At 39.5% G+C, this 24371-nt stretch overlaps 1 protein-coding gene across 5 annotated transcripts in view; it reads left to right on the forward strand.

Moving 5' to 3' along the window:
* Positions 1-2215: 2215 nt before the first annotated feature.
* The window catches only part of NEK1 (NIMA related kinase 1), a 187531-nt gene continuing 165375 nt past the window's right edge, over positions 2216-24371 (forward strand). For 3 of the 5 annotated variants that reach the window (XM_062213275.1, XM_062213276.1, XM_062213277.1), the window contains exons 1-5: positions 2412-2831; positions 11465-11613; positions 14120-14216; positions 18057-18154; positions 20605-20688. In XM_062213275.1, the coding sequence (XP_062069259.1) occupies positions 11497-11613; positions 14120-14216; positions 18057-18154; positions 20605-20688 (396 nt within the window). In that variant the 5' untranslated portion in view covers positions 2412-2831; positions 11465-11496. The other 2 variants (XM_062213273.1, XM_062213274.1) reach the window with 2 other exon arrangements.

Below are 24371 nucleotides of genomic sequence, written 5' to 3' on the forward strand. Positions count from 1 at the left end.
AGATCTGCTCCAGTTTGCCCAGTAGGATGGCTTGCAGTGCCATCTTCTGGCAAAGACGCCAGGAACAACATTTCTGGGGCAAATAATGTGGCATGGGGAGTTGAGATGCCTGCATCCAGTATCAGAGTACATGAATGGAGACCCCACTCCCCTTCGGATCTTGCTTCCTACTAGTGTGCATCCTGAGATGCAGGAAGTGATCATGGGTCAAGTACCTAGACCCCTGCCATCCATATGGGAAACCTGGGTCAGGGAGTTCCTGGCTCCTGACTTCTACTTGGCCCAGAGCTAGTTGTTCTGGGCATTTCTGAGTGAACCAGGCGATGGGACATTCTCTCTCTCTGCCTTTCAAATAAATAAAAATTACTTTTATTTTTTAAAAGATTTATTTATTTGAAAGAGCTTCAAGAGAGAGGGACATACAAGAAAAAGTGACAGAGACATCTTCCATCCACTGGTTCACTCCTCAGATAGCCACAATGGCCAGGGCGGGGCCAGATCAAAGCCAGTAGCTAGGAATTTCTTCAGGGTCTCCCACGTGGATGCAGGGGCCCAAACACTCTGTCTTCCGCTGCTGCTTTTCCCTGGCTATAAGGAGGCAGTTGGATTAGAAATGAAGCAGATGGGACTTGAACCGACACCCATACAGGTTGCTGGCATTGCTGACAGTGCTTTACCTGTTAGGCCACATTGCTGGCCCCTAAAAATAATTTTAAGAAACTAAAATAACACCCTTTTAAATTTCCACAGTAGTTATAGAGCATTTCTTATAAGCACAGCCAATCCAAAGACTGGCATGAAAACCCAGATAAGTTGACTTAGAGGGTGGTGTGTTGGGAGGAGATGTGATAAAAGGAGGTGGGTTTTTTTTTTTTCAGTTTATTAATATAAAGAGAACATTTAATGTATTTCATATATACAGTTTTAAGAACATAACAATACTTCTGGCCTTCCACCTTTTTTTATTTTTAATGTTTCCAATAACATACTTTCCCATTTACTTCATACTCAAAAGCTTAATCCTCCACTAAGTAAAGAATTCAACAAGTATGGGGCTGGCCCTGTGGGGTAATGGGTAAAACCATCACCCATGTTGCCAGCAACCCATATGCACGCCAGCTAAAGTCCTGGATGCTCCACTTCTGATCCAGCTCCTTGCTGATGTGCCTGGGAAAGCAGCCTAAGATGACCCAAGTCCTTGGGGCCCTGCAGTCAAGTGGGAGACCCAGAAGAAGCTCCTGGCTACTGGCTTGGAACCAGCCCAGCTTTGGCTGTGGAGGCCATTTGGGGAGTGAACCAGCAGATGGAAGATCTGCCCCTCCCTCTTTCACTCTCCCTTTCCCTGTAACTCTGCCTTTCAAATAAATATTTTTAGGAAAGTTCAACAAGTAGATCATCATTAGGAGCTAGATATCTTTAAAGTAAATAGCTGAATCCTTCAATCAGGTCTCTGGCAATGTTTGTGGTTTCTCCACCCAGCTACATCTAACGCTCGTATAAGAGGTCCCAGTGAGGAGGGCAACGAAGTTAGCAAACAAGCCACTATCGTCCTACGGCTTCAGGTTTGGATTCGCCAAAGTGGTGAGGTTATTTTATGCCAGGTAACCTGGCAGCTTACAGGGCAGAGGATCTGATCTCTCATAATAGCTTTAGGCGAGTCTATCTTTGCAAGTCCTGCGGTGAGGAAAAGTATTTAGACTGCTATGCACTGCCACACACTGCGGCATGCAGATGAGCCACGTGTACGCAATCCAGATAGAACGTGCAGAAGGCCACATTATGCTTCTGTCCTTTTACATTTCAAGACTTGAAAATACTTCCCTGCCTAAATCATCCACCACGACATGAACAATAGTAAGAAAAAGGCTTGCTCTTTAAAGCAAAATCCCTTTATAAATTGTGGCATCCCTACGTTAGCAGTATACGTTCAAGTAAAAATAAAATCCTTTCCGGTGTAGTATGTGTGGTAAAAAATTCGTAATATGCCTCATTCCAGAATAGCTTCCACTGGTGAGTTCCGGGCATTTCGGCCTTGCCCTTTGCAGCTTCACAGCCCTCTCACTCCAGTTCCTCTTCTCCCACACCGTCCGTTCCTCCGCGCTCTCTCCCACCTGCAGTGCCGCGCTCTCGGCTCGCGCGGACCCCGCCCAGTCTCGCCGCTCCTTCCCCGCCAGCTCGGCGGCGCGCCGGCTACCGCGCGCTGACGTCACACGCCGGCGCCGGTGACTAGCCGGCCGCTCCTCCCGACGGCTTGCTTTCTCTGCACTCCCTCCCCCCTCCGCCCGGGTTTGGGGCGGCTTGCGTGTGGGGTCCTTAGCCTGGAGTTCCCAGCGCTGGTCCCTACATCCCGGATTCTAGAGCTGGCATTGCGAGGCAGGAGCGCGAAGCAGTCAGGTAGCCTCTGACTCCTGGAGCTGCCCGTCCGCCGCCCCGCCCCGCCGCGGCCACTCGCCGCGACCTCGGTGAAGTTGGAGAGGCGGTCACCGAGGCGCTGCCCCTGCCGCCACCCGCCGTTTCCAAGGGGGTCAGAAACCAGTTTGTTTGTTTCCTCAGGCGCTGTGGGCCTGTCTTTGGGGCGCTAGGCGAGGCGACACGGAGTCAAGCCTGAAGTGTCTAGCACAGACGAGTGTCAGGTGTGGGAGCCTCGGCGCCCCCTTGCATTCTGGGCTGTGAGCTGCTCCAGCTTAGCCAGTCTTGGTTTCTCTCTCAGGATGTTTTCAAAATGCACGATGGTGCCTCCGCCTCGTTAAGTCCCACAGGAAGACCGCCATACCTGCACCTATGCTTGCTGGTCATCACCGTTATTCCTACTAAAGTCCTGTGTCATTAAGGTGAGTCGCATTTGGGGGAAGCAATGACGGGCAAAATACTACAGTCATACTGGAAACATACTGTAGAGATCGCATGGCTACTTACCTTGAGAATTTATTTGCACGGGAAAGCCCTCCACTTCATTAAACTGTTAATTCTCCAAGGAACTGTGTATATTACCAACCAGTCTTTGGTCATTATTTTTAAAACTAGAGTGAAAAGAGAATTAGCAGCCATTTAAATTACCTGTATCATACTTGTCTCCTATCTTAAAGGAGATATACCTTTTCATTAGGAGTCAATGAGTAGCAGTTAACTGGTTAACATTTCAGTTTTCATGATTTTTCAGTTTCCGTATTTAAAGCATTAAAAGTTTTGTAAGAGATCATTGTAACTCTTTCTTCATACAAGCCTATTTATTATTATTGTCATGTAAGATCTCCAAGTAGGAGAACTTTTTTTATGCTTTGCGAAGTTGCATTAGAAATGTTTATGGAGATTTAATAGTTTCCAATGTAAACTAATAAAGACCTTACAATGCAGCAGTATTGTTGAGATGACGGAGGGGAGCCAGATATGGAGAGAAGTTCTTTGTTTCTGGTTTAGATTGGATTGATGTTAGAGGATCTACAGCTCTGTTTCATTGCCTATTATTGTAGGTGAAAAGTAAGAAGGTTGCTTTGTGGGAAAACAGGTTTTTGCACAGAAAAAATTACTGTCAGGAATCCAGTAAAGGTTTTAGAACTTGACCACAAAAGTTCTTTTGAGGTCATGTTAATAATATATTAGGCGCAGGCATTGTGGCGTAGCGGGTAAAGCCACTGCCTGTGACCCTGGGCATCCCATATGAGTGCTAGTTCGAGTCCTGGCTATTCTACTTCTGATCCACCTCCCTGCTAATGGCCTGGGAAAGCAGCAGATGGCCCAGCCCCTGCTTTTTCGGCCATCTGGGAAGTGGACAGTGTATGGAAGATATCTCTCCCTCTCTCTCTGTAACTCTGACTTTCGAATAATACATTGACACTGTATTCCAAGTGAATTTTACACTTTCTAATCTCTTGTCTTCTCATTTAAGTCATGAACTTGACCTTTTATTTAATTTATTTGAAATGTCTGCTGTCTCTCTCTCTCTCTCTCTCTCACACACACACACACCTATCTTCCATCCACTGAATTACTGATCAAATGCCCACAATAGCCAAGGCTGGGCCAGGCTAAAAATACAAGCCAGGAACTCACACCATGTCTCCTGCATGTTTGGTAGGGACAGAACTACTTGAGCTATCACCTGCTATCAAGCTATCACCAGGATGCACAAGAATCAAATTGGGAGCAGAGCCAGGACTTAAACCCAGGTACTCTGTTACAGGATGCCAGTGTCCTAAGCAGTGTCTTTACCACTGTGCCAAATGCTTGACACAGTTCTTTATTTGCATGTTGGCAGTGTCCATTACAGAATCCATCCAATGTTGTGTGAATAGATTTACAGAGAATAAAAGTATTTTAAATAAGTCTAATAGTAATCTCAATTTTTTCACATAATGAGAAATACCGAAGGGACTTTATTCCATGAAAAGTTAAATAAATCGTCTCTCACAATTCCAAATTGTATTTATTACTCTGGGCAAGCTGTATGAATGAGTTATAGCTGCAGTAAATTCCAAGACATTTTGAAGTGTATTCACATTGCTTTTACCAAAATTTCCCTTCAGGACCACCTGCCCATCAAATATCTGAAGCAGTTGATGCAGGCTTAATGGCTATCAGCATGTGCTCTAGCCTGATGGGGATAAGTGTGTGCTTCACATACCCTTGACATTTTGTATATGTAGTGCACAAAATTTCATTTTGTCAAATATTGCTTTGAAGAAATTCTTAGTAAAATGTGAGGAAAGATGTCCAACTTGTCTAGGAGTGGAGATATTTTTTCTGAAACAGAGTTCATGTACATGAGAAGCATGATGCCACAGAAAAATTTAAAATGTCAAGATCAGGAGTTGGAAAATGGGGAACCGTTTAGAGATTTTAATCAGAGGAATTGATTTAAATATCATTATTTCCATTTTTAATTTCACTTCTTATTTTAAATAGATAGTATATTCATGTAGTTTAAAATTCAGAAAGTACAAAGGATTGAAATATCTTCCTCGCTACTCACTTCCCTTCCCAGAGGCTATCACTATTGCCAATTTATTCTACATTTCTCCAGATATATTACATATAGTTATGTGTTTGCATTTTTGTAATTTTCTTCTAACTTTTATTTTCTTTGAGTCATTGACTATTAGAAATGGTAAGGTCTTTATGATAGTGTTAGGTTTTAGTGTTTTTAGATGAAGACATTAAAACCCAGAGAAGTCAGATGTTTAGCCTTTGATAATGTACTGATTTTGTACACTAACCTATTTAAGTAAATGTAAATATACATATATTTTCTTTTACCATTTAATGATAGCATGCCACATTTATTCTGATTCTTTTTAGAAATTTAGCACTAATTTTAGGAATTTGTATCAACATAAAAATTGCTTCTTTGTGTTATTTAAACTTTGCCATTAGAAACAGTGCTGCAAACTTCATGTATCACTTTCATACAGTTAGAAATATTTGTAGAGTAAATTCCTCCATCCTCCTTTGTTTAAATTTCAAAGGCAGAATGACAAAGAGAGATCTTCCATCTTCTGGTTCACTCCCTAAATGGCCCCAGTAGCTGAAGCTGGGCCAAGCCAGAGCCATAAGCCTCAAATTCCATCCAGGTTTCCCATGTGGGTAGCAGGGACCCAAGTACTTGGGCTATCACTCTACTTTCCCAGGAGCATTATCAGGGAACTGGAACAGAATTGGAGCAGCTAGGACTGGGACCAACACTCCAATATTGATGCGTCATCACAGGGGGTGGCCCAATCTGCTACTGTATAACATCCCTGTAGGGTAAATTCTTAAAAGTGAAATCACTAAATGAGAGTTTACATATAGGATTTTGGTAATATTGCCCAATTGTTTTCCTTAGTGTGATTTGTACTCCGATTGTTTTATTTCCTGCTGTTTAAAAATCTTTTGGATATGGTGTAATGATAAAATTTACAAATTTTGTCGTTCTGTTGGGTGACAATATTTCTTGTTCTTTTTTTATTGTGGTAAAATACACATAACAAAATTTTTTTCTTCTACCTTCTTATTTTTAAATAAACATCTTTTTTTTTTTTTTAAAAGTATTCATTTGAGAAGCAGAGAGAGAAAGAGAGACAGAAAGAGCTCCAATCTGCTACTTCACTACCCAAACTCCCCCATCAGCTGGGGCTGGGCTAAGCCAAAGCAGGTAGCAGGGAATTTGGTCCAGTTCTCCCTTGTGGATGACAGGCAAACAACTTCATGAGCTGTCACTTGCTGCCTCCCACAGTGTGCATTAGCAGAAAGTTGGGCTCAGCAGCAGAGCGGGATTCAAGTCCAGCCATTCCTCTGCGGGATGCCAGTGTCCCAACAGGTGGTTTGTCCAGGAGGCCAGGCTCCTGCTCCTGCACTATTTTTACCCTTTACATAATTAGGTTAAAGAGGTTGTTATCATGACTTCTTTTTCTTCCTTTTTTTTTTTTTTGAAGGTTTATTTTTTTATTTGAAAGGCAAAGTTGCAGAGAGAGAGGGAAAGGAGTCAGATCTTCCACCCATGGGTTCAGTCCCCAAATGGCTGCAATGGCTGGGCTGTGCTGGCAAGGCAAAGCCAGGAGTCTGGAAATCCAGTGGGGTCTCTTGTGTGGGTGGAGGGGCCCAGGTACTCAGATCATCTTTAACTGCTTTCCCAGTCACATCATCAGGGATGCTGAATTAGCAGTGGAGCAGCCAGGACTCAAACCAGTGCTCACATGGGATACCAGTGTATACCAGCAATAGTTTAACTTGCTGCACCATAATTTTGACTCCTTTTGCCTTTTCAATAGAAAGACTTTAGCTATATTTTTCTATCATTTCCACTCTTTGCAGCTAATACTGCAATTATAAATAGTGCTGAAATTTGCTATTTCCTGACCTAGTTTTTATTTTTTTCTCTGTGAGTCATTGACCATTAGAAATGGTAAAGCCTTTGCAATAGCATTATGTTATGCTTTAGTGTTTTTAGATGAAGAAATTAAAACCCAGGAAAGTTAAATGTTTAGCTTTTGATTATACAGCTGGTCTTTTCTATTGATTTTTAACTCCTTGCTTTGTTATATCACGTAAATCTTTGAAAAGCTCAGATGTCAAAAAAATCTCTAATTTTATGTTTTTTTTGAATATCAGATATATAATATGAAGATCAAATTAATATAATTGTTAGGGACTTTAATACTGTAGAGTGAGTCAAATTAGTATTGGGCTTTTTATTTGATATTGGAAGCTGAAGTATAGAAAAGGCAAACATTTATAATTTGAGTTTATTACAGTAATAAAGTCCAAACCATATTCTTATATTCCTTCAGGTACATGTTATGATGATTTTGGATGTGGGGATCTATAGACAATTTTGTTTTTTTCTTTTGAAAAATTTTCTAGTATTGTAATTAAATTGAGAAGTCTAGTCTCATAACTAGCAAATAAGTAGTTCAGTTAAATATATTGTATGACCTTGAAAGTAATCTATTTTTCCATGTTTTCCCTTTTCCTCTAATGTATATTCACTCTACAGAAAAGTGGACTTGTCAGTTGTTCTGAAACTAATTTATCACTAGTCTTTCATTGTTTTGTAGGTGTCTGCACTTGACATTATTTGATGGCAATCAAAGTCACTTTTCTTCACTGCCAAGGGCAGTAGATTCTCTTATGCTTTACTGAGTTAGAACCACAATATTCAGTAATGTGGTTGACAATGGAATGCAATATTAGGGATTCTTGGAGCTTCCATCTTATTCGTTTTGTCCCCAAAAGGAACAGACAATCAAATTTTGAGGAAGGGCCAAATTGACTAATTTTGTTTTTCCTGTCTTAGCAAAATTTAACAGAATAATTATAATTATGAAATAAACTCATTATGTAGTTGTCATTTAATGTAATTTACTTTATGAAATTTAGTTTTCTTAGATAAGTTTATTTTGATTTTTTCCTAAGTAACATAGTAATGTATATTAAACTTTCATGATTAGGAGAAATTTTGGCTGTTGCCCAGATAGCTTGAAAATACGTTTGGAATGACTTTTCTCTAACTTACTGAGGAAGTGCTATAGTGCTATGATAATGGGTCAATTTTTGTTTCTCTTTAAGTTACTGAAAGAGAAGCATTCTTGTTTCCTGTGGAAATTTTGAAATGGAAAATGGTTATAATTTTTCTAAGATAGAGAAATGCTCTTCCCCACAAAATTTCATGAAATATAGTTAAACCATCAATTTTACCACATCTTGCCCTTTAGTCTTAGAGGCCAGAATATGAATTTTGTTATTAAAGGAATTCAGATTACTTTTTGTGGTAAAATAAAATGAAGCACATTTAGTGTGACAAATAAAATGACAGGATGGATTTATTTACAATGAGAAATATGGTAAAACATAAGAGAAATTTTAAAATAGTTTCATGATAAGTTCATTTTTTCCTAGTAGCAAATGATACAATTGGAAGCCTACTTGTTATGAATGAAATAAATGATAGCATATTGGGCAAATTAACTATTTGCTAGCTTCAAATGAACATAGTGACTTCAAGTATGTCTGCAGTCAGGGTGATGTTGTCAGTAGGTCATGCTATTGCTTTTATGACTTTCTCTCTTAGGCTTTACTACCTAGCACATTGCACTCTAGTTTCTCCTGAACTTGCCACTCTCCTAAATTCACCATTACTAAAGCTACTAAGTACCTTAATTATTTTTATATAAGAGTCTAAGTATGATAATAAAAGCTTAAATATAAAGAAAAATACATTTATTTACATCAAGATAAATTTACTGGGACGGCTTTGTGGCGTAGTGGATAAAACTGCCGCCTATGATGCCAGCATCCCACATGGGCACTGGTTCTTGTCCCAGCTGCTCCACTTCTGATCCAGCTCCCTACTAAAGGCCTGGGAAAGGTATTTGGGTCCCTGTAACCCATGAAAGAGCCAGGTGTATCTTCTGGCTCTTGGCTTTGGCCTCACCCAGAGTGGGCTATTGTGATGATCAGGAGAGTGATCCAGCAGATGGAAGATGTCTCTCCCTCATTTTCTGTAACTCTTTCAAATAAATAAATAAATAATTTTTTTTTAAAGCAGGATAAAATTTTTATTTAAGATAGGCTTTTATATTTAAATTTGAAAAGCAAGTAATAAGGGAAAATTCACTTATTATATATAAGGGCTTCATTACATGAGGAATATTAAATTATTATTATTACTTTTTTTTTTCTCCTTGAGAGGCAGTACACCTGTGTTCATTTCATTCCCTAAATGTCAGAGCTGGTCTGATGCCAGATCCAAGATCTGGAAACATAACCCAAGTCTCCCATGTGGGAGACAAGAACCCAATTACTTGAACCCTTGCCACTTCTCGGGGTCTTCATTGATGGGAAGCTGGAGTCAGGAACAAATAAAGGAACTCCAGTGTGAGACATGGGCATCTTAACTGCTAGGTCAGAAGTCTGGTCCCTAGAATTTTTTATAGATTAATAAAAAAACAATCCTAGTAGAAAATAGACAAAGAATATGAGTGAAAAGTTCAAAAGAGTGGAGATACAAATGTTTAATAAACGTGGAAGTATTTTTTAAATTCACTCATAAGCAAAAGTATTCAAATAAAATGAAGCACCATTTCCCTACCAAACATGAGCAAAAACAAATAGTGACACAGTGCTCACCATGTACCCCTGTTCATAGTACATTGCTTAGCTAATCATCCCAACAGTTCTGTAAATACATACTATAGTTATCCATATTGTACAGAAGAACAAAATGAGAAACATAAAGATAAGTAACTTGACCAAGGTCACATGACAAAGAAATGAGAAAGCCAGGATTTAAACGCAAGCTTTCTGATGCTAAGGTTTCCATGCTCTTTAACTATTACTCTCACTGCCTCTCAAAGGTTTTAATAAATAATAACCAATGTCAGTAGAGTACCTAGTAGCAGGCATTTTTATTCACTAATGTTTAGACTATAAATTGGTTGACTTTTGTTTCTAAGAGTAAGTGCTGTCATCTGCCTTACTCATACACAGCCTTTTATTTACTTTTTTTTTTTTTTTAAAAAATTTACTTATTTTATTTGAAAATTAGAGTTACAGAGAGGGAGAGGCAGAGGCAGCGAGAGAAGGAAAGAACTCTTCCATCTGCTGATTCACTCTCCAAATGGACACAATGGCCACGGCTGAGCCAGGCCAAAGCCAGGATCCAGGAACTTCAACCAGGTCTCCCACGTTGGGTGCAGGGTCCCAACCACCTACACCATCTTCTGCTATTCTCCAGGTGCATCGGCAGGGAGCTAGATTGGAAATAGAGCAGCTGGGACTTGAATTGCCACCCACATGGGATGCCAGTGCTGCAGGCTGCAGCTTCAACTGCTACGCTGTGATGCAGGCCCGGTTAACATTTTCTATGAGACATTTAAATAATATGTTTGAAAGCTTTAATGTATGTTTCATTTTTTGAATTCAGAATTTATCTGTAGGAGTCCTTACAGTACACTAAGATATATGTATAGAAATTTTATCTGAATATATTTTTAATGGCAAACATTTTAAAAACGATTTACTGATTTATTTGAAAGGCAGAGTGCAGAGAAAGAGGGAGAGTTAGAGATCCTGTATCCCCAAATGGCTGCAGCAACCAAAGCTGGGCCAGGTATAAGTAATACTGCCTTCCCAGGTGCATTAGTGAGAAGCTGGATTGGAAACAGAGTAGCCAAGACTCTAACAACACTGATCAGTATGCCAGTGTCACAAGCAGCCACTTAATCTGCTGTGCCACAAGGCCATCCCAGTTGCAAACATTCTAAACAATTTAAATGTGTGAAAAAGGGCATCATTAAATAACTTTGAAAAGTGGTGTCTTATTAAGCTTATATTCTTTTTAAGGATTTTAAAGTAATGCTACTTATTAATTCATTTATGAAAAAGTTTACTTTTCTCTCCAAATAGATAGATGTAGTACTCAGCTTCTAAAGCATTTTGATAAAATTGAAATATCACTATTTGCTTTTTAAAAAAAATTTATTTGAAAGGCAGAATTACAGAGAAAGAGGGAGATGGAGAAGGAGAGAGAGAGACAGAGACAGACAGATCTTCCATCTGCTGACTCACAGATAAGGAATCTGTAAAGGCTGAGCCAGGCCTAAGCCAGGAGCTTCTTCTGGGTCTTCCACATGGGTGACAGGGACCCAAACACATGGACCGTATTCCGTTGCTTTTCCCAGACCATTATTAGCAAGGAGCTAGATTGAAAGTAGGGCAGCTGCGACTGGAAAGTGAACCCATAAGGGATGTCAGTATCACAGAGGGCTTCACCTGCTATGCCATAACACCAGCCCCTGATTTTCTCTTTTTAACTATAATTATGTTGAATGAGTAAAATTAAGAGGAAATTTACTTAACTTTGAATAAAGATGTTAAATACTGTTTTTTAAAGTTAGCAAATCACTAAGGAATTAGATTTTGAATTAAAAATTATAATTATAGAGGACATGCTGTACCTCTTTTAATGGTTGCTTTCTTTAATGTCTAGCATATCTATAAAGATGCCTTAGAATAAGAACCATGGAGAAGTATGTTAGACTAAGGAAGATTGGAGAAGGCTCATTTGGAAAAGCTGTTCTTGTTAAATCTACAGAAGATGGAAAACAATATGTTATCAAGGAAATTAATATCTCAAGAGTAAGTATATTTTTCCTTTACTTACAGTTGTAATAATTTGGTTGCAATAGGGCTAGTTATTAGAGAATTTTTTTAAACAGATATGGCTATGTGTAACTTGAAGACTCTCATAATCCCATTTCAGAATAGTCTATATCCTTCCAGGGTTATTTTTTCTTCTGTGATGTGTGCTTGTGTTTTTTTTTTGACAGGCAGAGTGGATAGTGAGAGAGAGAGAGACAGAGAGAAAGGTCTTCCTTTTGCTGTTGGTTCACCCTCCAATGGCCGCTGCGGCCAGTGCATCTTGCTGATCCGAAGCCAGGAGCCAGGTACTTCTCCTGGTCTCCCATGGGGTGCAGGGCCCAAGGACTTGGGCCATCCTCCACTGCCTTACCCGGGCCATAGCAGAGAGCTGGCCTGGAAGAGGGGCAACCGGGATAGAATCTGGCGCCCCGACCAGGACTAGAACCCGGTGTGCTGGCGCCACAAGGCGGAGGATTAGCCTGTTAAGCCACGGCGCTGACCTGAGTGTTTTTGTGTTTAGAAACCTCAGTTTTGACAGCTTAAAATGTTTTAAATTGGAAAAAAAATAGATATAAGACCAGTGGAACAGAATAGAAACACCAGAAATCAATTCATGTATCTACAACCAACTTACCTTTGATAAAGGAGCTAAAATCAATTCCTGGAGCAAGGATGGTCTTTTCAACAAATGGTGCTGGGAAAACTGGGTCTCCACATGCAGAAGTCTGAAATAGGACCCCTTCCTTATCCCTTAACACAAAAATGCACTCAAAATGTATCAAAGCCCTATATCTATGACCTGATACCATCAAGTTATTAGAGAACATTGAGGAAACTCTACAACATATTGGCATAGGCCAAGACTTCTTGGAAAAGACCCCAGAAGCACAGGCAGTCAAAGCCAAAATTGACAAATGGGATTACATTAAGCTGAGAAGCCACTGTACTGCCAAAGAAACACTATGCAAAGAGAAGAGAGAACCAACAGAATGGGAGAAAATTTTTGCAAATTACGCAACTGATAAAGGATTCATATCCAGAATCTGTAAAGAATCAAGAAACTCAACAACAATAAAACAAACAATCCAGTTAAGAAATGGGCATCTTTTTTCTTTCTTTTTTTTTAAGGTTTATTTTATTTATTTGAAAGACAAAGTTACAGAGAGACATAGAGCCAGCGAGAGAGAAAGGTCTTCCATCTGCTGGTTCATTCCCCAAATGACCACAAGGGCCAGGAACCAGGAGCTTCTTCCGGGTCTCCCACGGGGATGCAGAGACCCAAGGACTTGGGCCATCTTGTACTGCTTTCCCAGGCCATAGCAGAGAGCTGGATCAGAAGTGTTGCAACTGGGACTCAAACCAGTGCCCATTTGGGATGCTGGCACTGCAAGCTGGGGCTTTAACTCATTGTACCACAGTGTAGGCCCCCAGGCATTTTTCAAGAGGAAATTCAAATGGCCAACAGACACTTGAAAAAATGCTCAGGATCATTAGCCATCACAGAAATGCAAATCAAAATCACAGTAAGATTTTACCTCACCCCCAAAAGAATGGCTATCATACAGAAATCACCAAACAGCAAATGTGAAGATGTGGGGGAAAAGGTACCCGAATTCACTGTTGGTGGGAATATATATTGGTGCAGCCATTGTGGAAGACAGTAAGGAGATATCTCAGAAATCTTAAAATAGATCTACCATATGACCCAGCCATCCCACACCTGGGAATTTACCCAAAGGAAATCAGCATATGAAAGAGTTATCTGTACCCCCACGTTCATTGCAGCTTAATTCATAATATCTAATACATGGAATCCACCCAGATGTCCATCAGCTGATGACTAGATAAAGAAATTATGTCATATATACACTATGGAATATTACTCAGTGATATCTGAGTAATCTTGTTTTTTGCAACAAAATGGATGCAACTGGAAACCATTATACTCAGTAATTAGCCAGTCCCAAAATGATAAATACCGTATATTTTCCCTGATCTGTGGTAATAATAGAGTATCTAAAATGTAATGTATTGGCGTGAAATGGACATTTTGAGATTTGATGATTGTTACAGCTCTTGTCTCCACTGTTGAGGAACAGTATTTTTTTTTCCTCATACTGTTTGTTGAACTCTTTATAGTGTATTGTTATTCTTATGAGTGTAAAGTAAACTGAAAATAGATTTTGTAAAAATTAAGAGTGGGAATAGGAAAGAGAGGAGGAAGAAGGATTGGAGCGTGGGCAGGAGAGAGAGTAGGGTAGGAAAAATCACTGTATTCCTAAATCTGTATATATGAAATGCATGAAATTTGTATACCTTAAGTAAAATTTAAAAGAAAAAACACAAACAATATTTTAAATTAGATTTCACTTACTCTTTTTAACTTCTAGGTATATTTTATATTTTGATGCTGTTACTTTTTTTAACCACTGTCTTACTGCTGGACTTTCAGGTTGAGTATTGGTTTTTTAGTTTACTGTTTTCTGTTTTCTTCCCATTTAAGATGTCCAGTAAAGAAAGGGAAGAATCAAGGAGAGAAGTTGCAGTATTGGCAAACATGAAGCATCCAAATATTGTCCAATATAGAGAATCATTTGAAGGTCAGATATATTTTCTAAGAGCTTTCAAAATAAGTCCTAAGCCATTTTGATTTTTGGATATTCTAACTGTGGGGACTTTTTTGTGAATTGTATTCTCAGGAAAGAAAAAGAATATAAATTTTTTGCTTTTTTTTCTTAAGATTTATTTATTTATTTTAAAGGCTGATAGTTACATAGACAGAGAAGGAGGCTGGCGCCACAGCTCAATAGGCTAATCCTCCACCTTGCGACGCCGGCACACTGGGTTCTAGTCCCGGTCAGGGCACCGGATTCTGTGCTGGTTGCCCCTCTTCCAGGCCAGCTCTCTGCTGTGGCCCGGGAGTGCAGTGGAGGATGGCCCAAGTGTTTGGGTCCTGTACCTGCATGGGAGACCAGGAGAAGCACCTGGCTCCTGGCTTCAGATCAGCGCGGTGCACCGGCCGCAGCGCGCCGGCCGCAGCGGCCATTGGAGAGTGAACCAACGGCAAAGGAAGACCTTTCTCTCTATCTCTCTCTCACTGTCCACTCTGCCTGTCAAAAAAAAAAAAAAATTAAAAAAAAAAAAGTGTTACATAGACAGAGAAGGAGAGACAGAGAAATCTTTCATCTACTGTTTCACTCCCCAAATGGCCGCAACAGCAAGGACTGAGCCAGGCTAAAGCCAGGAGCCAGGAGCTTCTTCTTGGTCTCCCACTTGGGTGCTGCAGCCCAGGCACTTGGGCCATCCTCCTCTTCTCTCTTTGGCACATCTGCAGGGAGCTATATTGGAACTGGAGCAACTGGGACTGACTCAAACCAGTGTCCGTATTGGATGTTGGTGCTGTAGCCCAGGGCTTTAACCTGCTGAGCCACAGCACCAGCCCCCAATATTTTGCATTCATACATATGCATATGAATATCAGTTTGTTTCTAGAATAATATTGATACCACACTGTCCCTGTGTTGTTTAATACTGGCTCACTATTGATTATAAGTGTTATTAGTGATTGTTTAAAAAAGAGCAATATAACAAGTGCAAGAATTTGGACAAAGCAAAGATAGTAATTTACATATTTTTTAAGCCTGACTCCGCTAAGTACTGCCACCATCAGCACTGAGAACATGTGCTGCTTTTTATGAAGTATTCTGCTCATTAGTATCCTCTTCTGTACCTGATTATAATATTGGAAATGTATTGAAAGTTTTCTTAAGTTCTTAAAATGTATGGTTATACTTGCTATTTTGGACCTATCTACTATACCTGACAATGCAGGGACTAAGACAAGGTAAAGCTTTTGTGAAGGTGGGACAAGGTGGTTTATTTAAATTTTATTTAAATACCATTCACATTATTATCATATACTCCTATAAATTACAAAACAGAAATATAATCTAGACTGACAGAGGTGAGGAATATCTGGCCTGCAGGACATAGAAAGCCTGCAAAATCATTTGTTCTGACCCTGCCAAGGCAACTGCAGGCAGAATTTGAAATTCATTAAATCTGTAGCAAGGTAGTTTATTTGACTGGTGGAAGAGTAAGCTTTTTTTTTTTTATGAGCAGCAATATGTCTTTTTTTTAATTTATTTTATTTATTTGAAAGACGGAGTTGCAGAGAGAGGTAGAGACAGAGAGAGAGGTCTTCCATCCCCTGGTTTACTCTCCAAATGACCATAACAGCCAGAGCTGAGCTGAGCTGAAGCCAGGAGCCAAGAGCCAGGAGCTTCTTCTGGGTTTCCCATGCAGGTGCAGGGGCCCAAGGACTTGGGCCATCTTATATTGCTTTCTCAGGCCGTAGCAGAGAGCTGGATTGGAAGTGGAGCAGCCGAGACTCAAACTGGCACCTATATGGGATGCTGGCACTGGAGGCTGGGCATTAACAGTGCCGGCCCCATGGGTAAGCTCTTTATTAGGTGATTTCTTTCGTCCTACAGGGTCAGCAAAGTATACCATGTGACCTCAAGAGTAATTTTGAGCACAGTGTGTAGCTTTCTTCAGAAAAAGCCTAGAAATTGGAACAGTGAGCCCAAGTCTAGAAGTGGAACTGGAAGACCTCAGTCATGTGTTGCTTCCCCAATTCCAGGCTAATTTTTAAGTTAATGATTTTGTGTAGCCCACATACGGTGTTATAAATATCCAAATGGCCCTTGACAGAAGAAAATTCCCATACCTACTAGAAGGTAGTTGAAACGACTTTGAGGGTCATACTACTGGTATGTCATACTACATACCAGTGTCAGAGTGTGAATTAGAACCAAAATCTTTTTTTTTTTAAAACCAGATGAGCAAGGTATTAAAGTAAAACATAGTTTTTAAAAAATATGGGGCTGGCATTGTGGCACAGTCGGTTAAGCTGCTGATTGCACTGCCAGCATTCCATATTGGAGTGCCATTTCAAATCCTGGGAATTCTGCTTTCATCCAGCTTCTTGCTAATGTTCCTGGAAATGCAGCAGAAAATAACCCAAACACTTGGCTCCCTTCCACCCATGTGGGAGACCAGGGTAGAGTTCTTGGATTTTGGCTTTGGCTTGGCCTAGACCTAGCTGTTTCAGGTTAGGTTAAAGCTTTTGGGAACTCATAAACACAAATATTTAATTATCCTCTTGAATAATTAAAAATAATTTATATAAGCATTTTAAATCTAAAATTTAAAAAAACAGCAACTTAGTTTAAAAATGTAAATTTTAACATTATTTTGAACATCTGTCATGAAAGATGAGGAAATTATTTTTGTTTATCTTGATATAAAATCATGGCAACAGCAGCTCTTGTCTTGAATCTATCACTTTAAGGGTAGGGAATATTTTTTCTGCCAGCAGCCATTTGGATATTTATAATGTCATTGGTGAGCCATACAAAATTATCAACTTAGAAATTATCCTGCTGTAGATTTATTGAATTTTGAGCCCCACCTGCAGTTGCCTTGGCAAAACCAGACCAAATGGTTTGGTGGGCCTTAAATGTTCCTTTTACTGAGCCTTCCTGACCCTTGCTTTAATCAAAGTGGATGCAAATGCTTTCTTGTAAGCCATTTTTCAGTTAAAGAACAATGAAATCAAAGAAAACTCCAAGAGAGTAGAGATTGCCTTTTTACTGTTGAATCCTTGGAGTTTACCATAGTGTTTATTATTTTGTCTGATAAATACTTGATTCAAATAGATAAAGTTGAAAATTAATGGTAATTTAGAAGCTAAGATTAACCATCTCTGACATATTGGAGAAACATTTAAGGAAATATAGTATTGAATAAAATAAAGTATATCTGTATGCATTTTGTCTACATTTCAGAGATGGTGGTCAATGTGAACACCACTATCCAATAAGATGGTATAGTCTTTAATTTTTTTTAAGATTTGTTTATTCATTTCATAGAATTACAGACAGAGAGAGGAAAGAGACAGAGAGGTCTTCATTTGTTGGTTCACTTCCCAGATGGCCGCAATGGCTGGAGCTAAGCTGATCCGAAGCCAGGAGGCAGGAGCTTCTTCCAGGTCTCCCATGCGGGTTCAGGGTCCTAAGCACTTGGGCCATTTTCTGCTGCTTTCTCTGGGCATTAGCAGGGAGCTGGATCTGAAGTGGAGCAGCTGGAACTTGAACCGGTGCCCATATGGTATGCCGGCACTGCAGGCAGAGACTTAACCTACTGTGCCGCAGCACCAGCCCCAGGATTTTCTTGATAGAAAAATCGTTGCTAATGGAGTTTCCTGTTATCCTGTCATTATACAAGCTGACCAGTGTGCCTTGAATTTGCACCTCAGTTCTATTGAGTATGCTTCTGTTTTCTGTTTAGTCGCTGCTTTCTAGAAAACTTCACGTACCCATAATTTAGCTATGCTTTTTATATATATTTTAACAGAATGTTATGGTTATGTTTTGTAGAAAATGGTTCTCTTTACATAGTGATGGATTACTGTGAAGGAGGGGATCTGTTTAAACGAATAAATGCTCAAAGAGGCAATTTGTTTCAAGAAGATCAAGTAAGTTAGTATGTGGGAGATTGACTCCTATTAGTTCAAAATGTTCTGATTAGTATATGCATTTATTTTTAACCATAAATGTTAATTATAGCTACTAGAGCAATTTGGTGTAATGTCTAAATCTTGGTCACTTTTTTTGTACTTCCCACCTTTGAATAGTTTCTCACCCCTTATTTTCAGTGTGTAATAATAGATGTTAGAAACACATCTATGTAAACTTAATTATTCATCATCGCTGGTTAAGTATTCTATATTTTGTCAATCTGACTTACTGGTGCCAAATCAGACCTTCCTAAAATGAGGCTTTGCCTGGTAACTCCAATTCTAGAAGCTTTGCATTGGCAACTGAGTTAAATCTAATCTGTTTTGATTTTAGGGTCTCTAAAATATGTCCTTATTCTACTTGAGCAGCCTATTTTTTCTATTCTTTCCCTGCACCTCTTTTCATTTATTATATTAGATGTTTATTGAGCACACACTTTGTTTCTAGGTACTGGGCTCATTCTCCTTCCTGTGTATTTATTCTGTTTATTTTATTTTAGTAATGACTTCCACCCAACACTTTTTTGTTGTTGTTATGATTTACCTATTTATTTGAAGGGCGAATTACAGAGAGACAGGGAGAGATCTTCCATTCACTGATTCACTCCCCAAATGGCCTCAATGGCCAAGGCTGGGCCATTCCTAAACCAGGACCCTGGAACTCCATCCTGGTTTTCCATTTGGGTGGCTGGGACTCATGCACTTCTGCTGCTTTCCCAGACACATTAGCAGGAAGCTGGATTGGAAGTAGAGCAGCCAGGTCTCAAACCAGTGCTCAAATGGGAAGCCGGGCATTGCAAGCATCATCTTAACCTACTATGTCACTATGCTAGTCCCCCACCCTCCAAACTCTTTTTCAACCACTTTTTTAAAGCTCAACTAGTCAACTAGTCTTGCTTCTTTAAATTTTCTGTAACTACTGTAATATCCTGTGATCTTTTCCTTCTCTAAATTCCTGGTGCATTTCTCATTATCACCTTTCTTAATTTTAATTGCACACTTTTACTTTGGGGAATAAAGGAAGCACTGTACTAGAAATTCTGTAATTGTACTTTGCCAAATGACTATAGTTAACCTCTGGCAAACAGGATATGAAAAGTGTTATTTTTCCACATCTGGCCAACATTGTATATTATTTCATTGTAGTAAAATCAAAATGATATCCTGTTTAGTTATTTTTAACTTGGAGGGAGGTTTGTATTTTGCATTCATGTTTATTGACATTTTCTCTCCATCACTTGCTTTTGCATTTTTTTGTTCATTTCATGTTTTTACTGCTAGTATTTTTTTCAGTGACTTGGAAGAACATTTTGATGTAAGAGAAGTAGCAATCTATCAATTATATTGCAAGCACCTTCTCCATTTATTATTAAACTTGATAATTTATTTTGCCATACAGATTTATCAGCTTTATCAGTCTTTCTCTTGTGATTCGCTGTTATGTTTTGAAAGTCCTGCTTCAACTAAGATTTTGGAAAATAGCCTATGGTTTTTTTTTGTAATTTCATGAGTGAATTTTGTTTTTAAGATTTATTTATTTGAAAGACAGAGTCACAGAGAAAGGTAGAGACAGAAAGAGGTCTTCCATCCACTGGTTCACTCCTCAAATGGCCGCAGCGGCTGGAGCTGAGCCGATCTGAAGCGAGGAGCCAGGAGCTTCTTCCAGGCTCCAACACTGGTTCAGGGGTCCAAGGACTTGGACCATCCTCCACTGCTTTTTCAGGTGCAGTAGCAGGGAGCTGAATCAGAAGTGGAGCAGCTGGGACTTGAACTGCTACTCATAGGGGATGCCAGTGCTGTAAGCTGGAGTTTTAACCCCCCTGTGCCACACAGCTGGCCCTATAATAATATTTTTATATCTAGAAATGTCATCCACTTGGAATTACTTTGGTAATACTTGCTACTGAGGTAAACATTAAGTTTTTATACCTTCAAGTGACTGATTCCAGAAACAGTATTTACATATAGTAAATGTGGAAAAAGGAAAAAAATCAGATATTTTTCAAATTTCCAGCCTTATTATTTTCCTATATTGTGATTTTTATTTGCATTTTTAAAAAGTACTATAGAATTCTTTTAAAAACAAAAGAATCCCCTCTGTTGTACTATTATAAAATATATAAATTGTTTCCATTTTTCACTCTTGAAGATTTTTATTTAATTTTATTTACAAAAGATGATACTATTTTAGATTTAGTATATACTCCACACATTATTTGTGTTGATTGGCTTGAACATCTTCTTAATGTTAGTGCCTACCAAATAAAAGGAAATTGTAGCCTAAACATTTTTTTAATGGATTTAGTTCCCTTCAACCCCAAATATACCCAAATCATTTTTATGGTCAGGAAAGACTACTGTGAAATGTTAATTTTAAATGAAATGACAGATCTGATTTTTCTCCTTAGATTTTGGACTGGTTTGTACAGATATGTTTGGCTCTGAAACATGTACATGATAGAAAAATTCTTCATCGAGACATAAAATCGCAGGTATGTATGTTTTGTCACTAAACTTTCCATGTAAATTAGGACATTAAGCATGCATTTCCTTGGGCCATGAATTTTTCAAACTGATTCAGTGTGCATTAGATTATCTGTCTTCTCTTTTCACTATTTCTCCTCACTCTAGTCCCAGAAATCCTCTTCATCTACATTACGTAGTAGATCTCCTGTTATTTCTCATGTCTTTCTCTTGGTTTGCTCCAAATTATGATGGAATAAATCTAAAAAATAGATGTGTGGACAATATATTTTTGGGGATTTTCCATGTTTAAAGATGATTTTATTTCATGCTTTCACTTTACGGATCATGTGAATATAAGCTTCTAGGTAGGAAATTATTTTCCTACAGAATTTTAAAGATAGTCCCCACTGTTTTCTGGGGTCTAAAAGCCATTATGATTTCTTATCTGCATATGTTTTCTGAGGAATATTTTAGGATATTCTCTTTGTTCTCATTGTACTGAAATTTCACAGTGTTATGCTTTGGTGAGGCTTGGTTTTTAGTCAGTATACTGTGTTCTTTTTAATTTGAGAATATAATTCCTCTGGAAATGTTCTGGAAACTGTTTAGCTATAAATTTTCTGGTTTTTTTTTTTTTTTTTTTTGATAGGCAGAGTGGACAATGAGAGAGAGAGACAGAGAGAAAGGTCTTCCTTTACCGTTGGTTCACCCTGCAATGGCCGCTGCGGCTGGCGCACTGCGGCCGGCGCACCGCGCTGATCTGAAGCCAGGAGCCAGGTGCTTCTCCTGGTCTCCTGTGCAGGTGCAGGGCCCAAACACTTATGCCATCTTCCACTGCACTCCAGGGCCACAGCAGAGAGCTGGACAGGAAGAGGAGCGACAGGACAGAATCCGGCTCCCTGACTAAGACTAGAACCCAGTGTGCTGGTGCCGCAGGTGGAGGATTAGCCTAGTGAGCCGTGGCGCCGGCCTAGCTATAAATTTTCAATATTGTTGTCTATCATTTACTTTTAATCTGGATTTTCATCTAGAGGTATTTACATATTTTAAAAATTTACTTAGGGGGGTCGGCGCTGTGGTGTAGTGGATAAAGCCGCTGCCTGCAAGTGCCAGCATCCCATATGGGCGCTGGTTCGAGTCCTGGCTGCTCCACTTAGAATCCAACTCTCTGCTATTGCCCAGGAAAGCAATAGAAGATGGCCCAAGTCCTTGGACCCCTGCACAAACGTGGGAGACCCTGAGGAAGCTCCTGGCTCCTGGCTTTGGATCAGCACAAGCTCCGGCCATTGTGGCCAGTTGGGGAGTAAATCAGCAGATGGAAGACACCTCTCTCTCTCTCTCTCTCTCTCTCTCTTTCTTTCTCTCTCTACCTCTCCCCTTCTTTCCCTGTGTCAGAACAAAGAACAAGAATTTTGTTCTGATTTTCAAATAAATAAATCTAAAAAAATAATAAATTTAAATTAAAAAATTTATTTAGGGGCCAGTGCTGTGGCGTAGCGGGTAAAACCGCTGCCTGCAATTCTGGTATCCCATATGGACACTCATTCAAGTCCTGGATGTTCCACTTCTGATCCAGCTCTCTGTTATGGCCTGGGAAAGCAGTAGAAGATGGCCTAAGTCTTTGGGCTTCTGCACCTTCATGGGAGACTTGGAAGAATCTCCTGGCTCCTGGCTTCGGATAGGCCCAGTTCCAGCGATACTGCCATTTGGGGAGTAAGCCAGTGAAAGGAAAATATCTCTGTCTCTCTCTGCCTCTCTGCAACTCTGCCTTTCAAATACATAAATAAATATTAAGAAAAAAATTATTTATGCATTTGAGATGCAGAGAGACAGAGCTCCTATCTACTGGTTCCTTCCCCCAAATGCCCGCAACACCTAGGGCTGGTTCATGCTGGAGCTTAGAGCCTATTCCAGGTCTCCCATGTGGGTGACAAGGACACAACTACATGAACCAATACCTACTGCCTCTCAGGGTTTAGGTTAGCAGAAATCTGGAATTGGGAACAAAGTCCAGACTCAAATCCAGATATTGCAATATGAGATGCCAGCGCCTAAAGGGTGCTTAACATCTGGGCCAAACACTAGCACCCTAAGAGCTTCTTAATCTGTCACTTCATGTTATCTTTGTTCTTTCATATTTTATTTCTTTCTATTTTGAATTCTAAGTGAATTCCCCTCCCTCTCTCCCAGTTAACTAAATTCCTTCTTTTGTGTGAACTAAGCTTATCTATTTACTTTTTTAGCTATAATGACTTTTTTGTCTTCAAGATTGCTGATTGGTTTTGTATCTGTTCTTATTTTCCTTGGTTTTTGTTTCATAGTGTCTCTTGTTCTTTTGAAATGCATCTCTTTGCAATTTTCTAAACATACGTTTCTAAACATACGTTTTTGTTGGACTATTTTACAAAATCATTAGTGAATTTTTGTTCTGATGATTTTATTGGGTATTTTTCTTTACAGTGGAATACTTCATATCTATTGGAGTGTGTGTGTGTATGTGTGTGTTTGTGGAATTCTTCTGTGGGAAGTATTTTGTCTCTGTACCTCATTCATCTTTACATGAAGAATTCGTGAGTGCCTCATTTTGGCCCTCTCAGTTCCCAGGGTGGGGAATTTAGAGGGCTTTCAGCTGCTTGTGTCCATCTTCTTACTTCTTGAGGCCTGTAGTTTCCTTTGTAGCCTAACAGTCCCAGGATGAGTAGCAGGAAGAAGGGAACTATAGTGGGACTGTATATTCCATCTTTCCAATTCCCCCAACACTCTGCCCCCTAATCATATTTCACCTCATCTTACTCCATCTCAGTTAACTCCAGTCTGTCATCTTTGCATTAAGCATATGCCTGACTGAAGTCTCCTGACTAATTAGGAATTTAGTTCCTGCTAACCTACAAATTCATGGCTTCCACCACTTCAAAGAGTATTGAAGTTCTATATTAATGAATGAAAATAGTTGGTAAATTATTGGAAACTCTTAACATTAATTTGTTGCCTTTAGGCTAGTTAGAATTTTTAGGTATGATTTTTTTTGGAGGGGAGGGGTTCAACTTATTGAACTTTATTTATATAATGTAAAATTCACTCATTTAGAGAGTATGGTTCAGTGATTCCTATACACTCACAAAGTTGTGGCACTATCACCAGTCTCTAATTCCAGAATATTTTTAGCACCCCAAAAAGAAACCTTGTACCTGTTAGCAGTCTCAGCTCATTCTGCCTCCATCAAGACCCTGGAAACTACTAATCTATTTACTTTATGGATTGCCTATTCTGGACGTGTTGTGTGAATGGAAGTCAATATTTATTTACCTATTGCCTATTTTTATTTATTTATTTCAAAGTCAGGGAGACATAGCTCTCTCATCTGCTGGTTCAGTACCCCAATGCCCACAGTGGCAAGGGTTAAGCCATGCTAAAGCCAGCATCCAGGGACTCGTCTGAGTCTCCCGGGGCAGGGACCCAAGTACTTGAATCATCACCTGTTGCTCCCAAATATGTGCATTAGCGGAAAGATGGAATCAAGAGCAGAGTCAGGACTTTAACCCTAGCACTCTGATGTGAGATGCAGACAACCCTAGCCATGTCTTAACCACTATGCCAAGTGCCTGCCTGCCTTATTTTTAAAATTGAATTACTAGTATTTATGTTGTTCTAAGAGTTATTGTTCTGGGTACAAGTTCCTTGTCAGATATATGGGTTGTGTTCATTTTCT

This window comes from Lepus europaeus, chromosome 16, assembly GCF_033115175.1.
Source record: "Lepus europaeus isolate LE1 chromosome 16, mLepTim1.pri, whole genome shotgun sequence".
NCBI lineage: Eukaryota > Metazoa > Chordata > Mammalia > Lagomorpha > Leporidae > Lepus > Lepus europaeus.